Here is a 6000-nt window from a genome sequence, read left to right on the forward strand (position 1 = left end):
AAACTGCACGGTTTAACGACGCGGAGACGGCACAGACGCTGGACTTATTTTTCAGGACCAGTTCCGACGGTGAGTCATCGGTCTGGACTCATTTTTGCACGGAGTTTAACGACCCCATTTACCTGCCCCTCCTCCCACGGTTAATCGACCCCTTTTTCACTCGACTTTCGAGCTTTCCGTCTCCCAAGATTTTCAGAAATAGGCGCCCCATCGCTCACTCTATTAATTCTAATTATTTCAGTCTCTTCCAACATTGTGTTTTACTTCAGGGACGCGTATAGATCATTTAGGGAGGAAGTTTTACAGTGCGAGAGGGTTAAGATGGACAATTTTCCATATAAAGAAGCATGGATCGATAGTTTAATTTGGATTTTGGAAAACGTCAAAAGAATCTTTGGAGACGCGAATAAGGTGGTCAGCACGGTTCGTTTCGAGGGCATAAATCACGGACGATGCCACGGTAACGCTGTACGGAAAGAAAAGGGAAGATTCAGCTCGTGGTGGGAGCCACGAACGAGCTTCGAGACAAAACTTTGTTATTCCAGGCAAGTTTTACACGGGATTTCACCGCTAAGTCCACTCTATGATCCTTTCACGACAACTACGTGCTCATACTTCGACAAAACATCGGCCCTGTGGTCCGAAATCCTTAAAATGCATGGGAAATACGTGTCGGAGGAGGTTAAGTGGCTGGGAAGAAATTCGTCCTCGGAACTTCGGAGCTTCCCTGGGACAAACTTGCGTCAAACGTCGAGCCGCCTCCTCCTCGATCGGACGACGCCTCGCTCAACTTTGCTCGATATTTCTACCTTCGATTTTTCGAGTCCTTGTAATTTGACTCGTCGAGGATCTTCGGCGCCGAAACATTTTTACCTTGGTCTGGTAATCCATCTATCGTTGACTTGGCCAGATTTTAAGATTCGGTTTTCGTCGAAGAGATGAAAGGGGCTTCATCCTCGAAGCGGTTCTCTCGATCCGTCATCAAACTAGGACAGTGAGACATAACGAGCCGAAGAGGTCGCTTTATATTCGTTCGGGATCTCTTTATTCGCGAGGAGGGTCACGTACACGCTAGGAAATACCGAGTTTGTTATTCCCATCGCGGTACCATAATATCGATGCTCTGTTGCATAACCTCCTCGTCAGCCATTTCCTTGCCGGTAACGATACTTTATCTCCGAGAGTTTGCCGTGGACGTTCCTTCTCCATTCCGATCCTGAAAGGAGGAACGTCGTTGGCCAAGGACGTTTGAATCCTGACCAGCTTCGGAATCACGGCCAACCCGCGAGAATGGCCCGGCGATCCTGAATTTATATCGCGTATTTAGGTGAGAATTGGTTCTTTATGAGCAGCGCATGATGGTACTCGGCGATACACCACACACAGATACCGCGCATACTCGCCATTTGTATCCGGCGTGTAGACGAAACGATACAAAGGCCCTGAACATTCCTGAATTTGATCGCATCTGGCCTTGCAATCGAAAATTATTGACGTTGATTTTTTCAAATAATTATACTAACGAGCTACCTATTGCTTTCAGAATGACGATTTGGTCTTTGACCAGGAGGGCAAGCAATCTTTCGATGAATCCCCTCTCATCGTGTCGCACGGAGTCCAGGAGTCCATACTTCATAGAATAAAAAGGGGTTTATTTGACTTCTTCGGCCCTCCAACATCGACAACAACAACTACGGCCACCATCACCGAGGCACCGATAGGTACAGCTTTTCCTACTATGTTATATCTACCTTTTCCTACCATTAAGAGAGGAAAAGCGTTGTTTCTTTAATCGACAATTTATTTATATTTCGTTCAAGACCAAGACGAGGAGATTACGGAGTACGAGAATGAAAATGCGGCGCCAGTCGAGGCCGACAACAACGAAAAACCTCGTGCATCCAGCGTCAAAAAGTTGCCCAACTTCGAGAGGTTGGCTCGCGATAGCGGAGAGAAAACCGAAGAAACTGACGAGGTTAGAGGTCAAAAACTCCACGTTAAATGCTCTGTCTACGAACAGTGATAATTTTGTTCTCTGCTCAGCGTGACAATGAAATTGGAAACGTCGCTGAGGCTAGGAGAGAACCACCAAAGTTTGGGAACACGGACGACGAGGACTTGGCTGGCTCTGGAGAGGTCGAAGGTAGTGCCACTTATGGACGTCAACCCGAGCCTGGAAGAGAAGGAGGAAGTAAGTGTCTCGATTGTTTTAAATTCAAAACTCAAAGTTAACATCCCATCGAATCTGTCGGAAATGATTTTTACTAATTCAGCCATGATCTCTGCAGGATATTACAGGATAACCTTGACAGTCGGTGAACCGTACGTAGCCGAGTACGCGGACAGAAATAGTCAACAATACAAGGAACTGAGTGGCAATCTCACGGAGGCCCTAGAAGATTTGTACAACCGTAACATTCCCAATGAGAGACATCACGCCAATGTCGTGAAGATATCGTGAGTATATCGTATACCAATATATCGCATGATACAAAATTATCATTAGTTTCAAAATAACCAAAATTTGTTTGATCCGCAGACCGACGTCAAGCGACGTGTTCACGTCATTAGTTACTGTGGACATTGGCTCTTCGTTCACGGATGAGCTGGAGGTGAAGAACATCCTCGAGAAACAGCTGCAGTATCATTCTTTGGGCAACATCAACGTCAATCAGAAGGAATTTACATTCAGAGTATTCCAAGGTAACTCGTCTCAAAGTTTCACGATCCGAAAATGATCGATTCCGCGCTGGGGATTTCCATACTTTGATTTCCAACGCGGGAACTTTTACTCAAACGATCTGCAACGAAAAGATGGATGGATAAACATTTTTCCATGTTTATTTTGATGTGCGTGGAGTCGGTCGTTTGGGTCAATTCAATTTCAGTAAATTAGAGTTTTTAGATGTTTCCGCACGTGGAATGTTATTTTAGATTCGTGTTAATTAAGTATTATTTAATCGTTAGGTATCAAAGAATGTTTTCTTCGTTTATCCTTTAATTTTGAACCGAGCACATTCATCGAGATTCAGGGTTTTACGCCAAGTTGGGAATATTTGTAGCAAAACATTTTACGTACAAATATAAACTTTTCAAATACAACAACATCTGTTCAAAATTTCCAACTTGGTGTTCTCCCTTGAGCAATCTCTTAAGTACCTTTTAAATTGCACTAGTTTCTTTTTTACTATTTCTTCTTACACCTCACTTTTTGTTTCTTCCTCTATGTTCCATTTCCTATCTCCTTGACACGATATCACCCACCCACACATACCACACGAACAACACAACGAATCAGCTGGAGCAGAAGAAGATGAACAAGAGTGCGACGAGTCTACCGAATTGATCTGTAGAAATGGCGCATGTGTGCCATTAGAATCCAGGTGTGACGGGATTTCCCAATGCACGGACGGCTCTGACGAGGATAACTGTCCTGTGGTAACAACAGGTAAGTCCCAGCTATCGCTTTACTCTCGTATAAATACACCTAAACTCTGATTCCTCTTAGTTCACTGTGTAATACACGTGCCATGTAATTAGCTCTCCATTGCATGTCGCTTTCATACCTTATAGGTGACATTTCCGCAGACAAAAATTGGTAGTACCCGACAGCGAGGAGTTTACGTTGTAAGAGCTGAGAGAGGGATGTTCGCGATACTTTATTTACTTTACCGACTCTGATTTCTATGTACAATACGTATGATAATTTGCTGTTTCGCGCACATACTTGTTTATTATTTTCTTTTTCTTCCCTTTCTGTTCATAATTTACGCTCCACTCGTTAACTACCTCCCGATAGTACCCGAGCAGGAGACCAGATACCCGACATTCGCTCCGTACGATGAATCGCCCACAGAAGAGACAGCAAGCACAGAAGGTACCGGCAATGATTACGATGATAGTACGTTGAGATCACCGTCGAACAAGTGTCGTGCCGACGATACGGTGCGCTGTCACGATGGAAGTCGTTACATTTGTTCTGTACAACAATGTGACGGCATGCCAGACTGCGACGACGGAGGTGACGAAGTTGGCTGTCCTCATCCAGGTATAGGGTCTTTGCGTTTGCATTGAATCGGACGTCTTTAGGCAATCGTCGATTGTAAATATGTATATAGATTGCATGTTCGTAATTCAATAGGGTTCCATTTCTTATTTATCTCCTCGTGATCATTTTTATGATACCGTCCTCGTGTTTTTTATACAGAAATAAACGTAGCATGCTGATTAATTACCTTGCGCGTTTAATTCATATAAAGACGATAATATCGTTTTTTACAGGCTGCAACGCTGGAGAATTCGCCTGCGACGTTTCCAGATGCATCTTGGAATCCCAACGTTGTAACTACATCGAGGAATGTCAAGATGGAACCGACGAGCATAACTGCAACTATCCCGGTGAGTCCTATTTATTTTTTAAACGTTCAGCTGAACAATTGCGATACGAAAGCAGGTTCTTTCCAGTCTGTACCGACAACCGCCCTAGGATTTTTCGTTAAACAGATTTGGACCAATGTTACATCCGAATTTCAAGATCTGAAAGTTCTTAGACTAATTTCAATTTAAACTCGAGATGCCGCTCCTGATACGCCCCCTTATATCTCTAGATACCGACAGTGAGTCAGGAGTTGATCGTAGGAGTTACCGCTCGGATCTAGAAAGATCGATAGGTCTGTTTAACCGACCGACGATGCAAAGTGTCTCACATCCGAGTTTCCTCGAGTGATAAATACTCGACCGAGTCACGTGATCGGTAAAACAGCGAACGTGGAAGCGCAGATGCTTTAGCTTACCAACGCGCCACGCGATGAACTTAATTTACGTCCCACCCAGAAGAGTTGACCAAGGGAAGTTGACCACTCTCGCCGCCTCTTCCTGTGTGAATTAATTAAAAGTCGTTTGAACGATGCTTGAGGAGTAGCAGCCTCGAAGACGACCCGGAACGTGCCGATTTTTCTGATAGAAAGAAGGTCAGGTGGAAGTCGACCAGGATGTACCTACTGAATATTCAAAATCTCGAGAGCTTCCCCCCTCGTTCTGTTTTGCCGCGCTTTTTTCAACGCATACGGGGTGTTGAGTGGAAAATGATTGTGGTCAACAACATAGCGATAGTCACGGAAGTTCATAGAACGGTGTCGAGCCCCTATTGCGCCTACACGTCCGCTTCTCGACTGACTGATTGGACCATAGAATGCAAGACCAATTTTTTTCGTTACTCTTCAGTACTCTCAGGTATCTTAAAAATTCATTGGGCGTAAAACTCCTTTTGGATACTCTCGTATCCGTGCAAAGACCTACCTCCTGTGAAGATAAGGCTCAGATAATACTTCGATGAGGATCACAAGCTATCGAAAAGTTTTTTACCATTTTTCAATGAGTAGTTTCGTTACTTACAAGATAATATGTTCAATTATCACACGTTGATTTTCAGAAAATTTATGTGGAAGGTAGTTCTCAAAAAAATATTTGACACGAATTTTTTTTTATCGGCAATCGTCCAAATCAAAGGAGTGAAAACAGCTCCTAAAGTTGGGGGTTAATACCATGTTCTTTTAAGTATCTTGAAAACTAGAGAAGCTAGTTAAATAATAGCTAAATAATTTATTGAATTTTCCATTGATGGTAATAGTAGTAGTAGTAGTAGTAGTAGTAGTATAGTAGTACATAGAACCATAGTAACTCTCAACGATCACCCTTGTCACGATTCGTTGACAACTCGTTAATAACAAGTAAAATCGTAACGAAAACGGTCCTTGAATGTTCCCAAAGATCCAAACTACTTTCCACGAGTGCCAACACGACATGAATTATGTACCAAATATTGATTAATTAACGATAATTGCAATGACAGGTGGCGTAAACAAAACTACTTTGGAACTATGCTTGTCTTAAATTGTTTAAAACTATTTAAATAGTGTACAACGATTCAGTCCACTTACAGGGGAAGATTCCTAGAAGCCTAAGCTTTAATTTGAGTATGCAAAAGTTTATGAATTATTT

At 43.0% G+C, this 6000-nt stretch overlaps 1 protein-coding gene across 3 annotated transcripts in view; it reads left to right on the plus strand.

The window, feature by feature from the left end:
* Window positions 1-6000, plus strand: part of LOC128893094 (basement membrane-specific heparan sulfate proteoglycan core protein-like) — a 95710-nt gene that overhangs the window by 23915 nt on the left and 65795 nt on the right. For all 3 annotated transcript variants that reach the window (XM_054153862.1, XM_054153863.1, XM_054153864.1), the window contains exons 2-9: window positions 1544-1721; window positions 1821-1975; window positions 2044-2191; window positions 2289-2457; window positions 2540-2703; window positions 3299-3448; window positions 3800-4048; window positions 4282-4398. In XM_054153862.1, the coding sequence (XP_054009837.1) occupies window positions 1544-1721; window positions 1821-1975; window positions 2044-2191; window positions 2289-2457; window positions 2540-2703; window positions 3299-3448; window positions 3800-4048; window positions 4282-4398 (1330 nt within the window). The remainder of the gene's footprint in view (window positions 1-1543; window positions 1722-1820; window positions 1976-2043; window positions 2192-2288; window positions 2458-2539; window positions 2704-3298; window positions 3449-3799; window positions 4049-4281; window positions 4399-6000) is intronic.

Source organism: Hylaeus anthracinus, unplaced genomic scaffold (genome assembly GCF_026225885.1).
Source record: "Hylaeus anthracinus isolate JK02 unplaced genomic scaffold, UHH_iyHylAnth1.0_haploid 2, whole genome shotgun sequence".
NCBI classification, from domain to species: domain Eukaryota; kingdom Metazoa; phylum Arthropoda; class Insecta; order Hymenoptera; family Colletidae; genus Hylaeus; species Hylaeus anthracinus.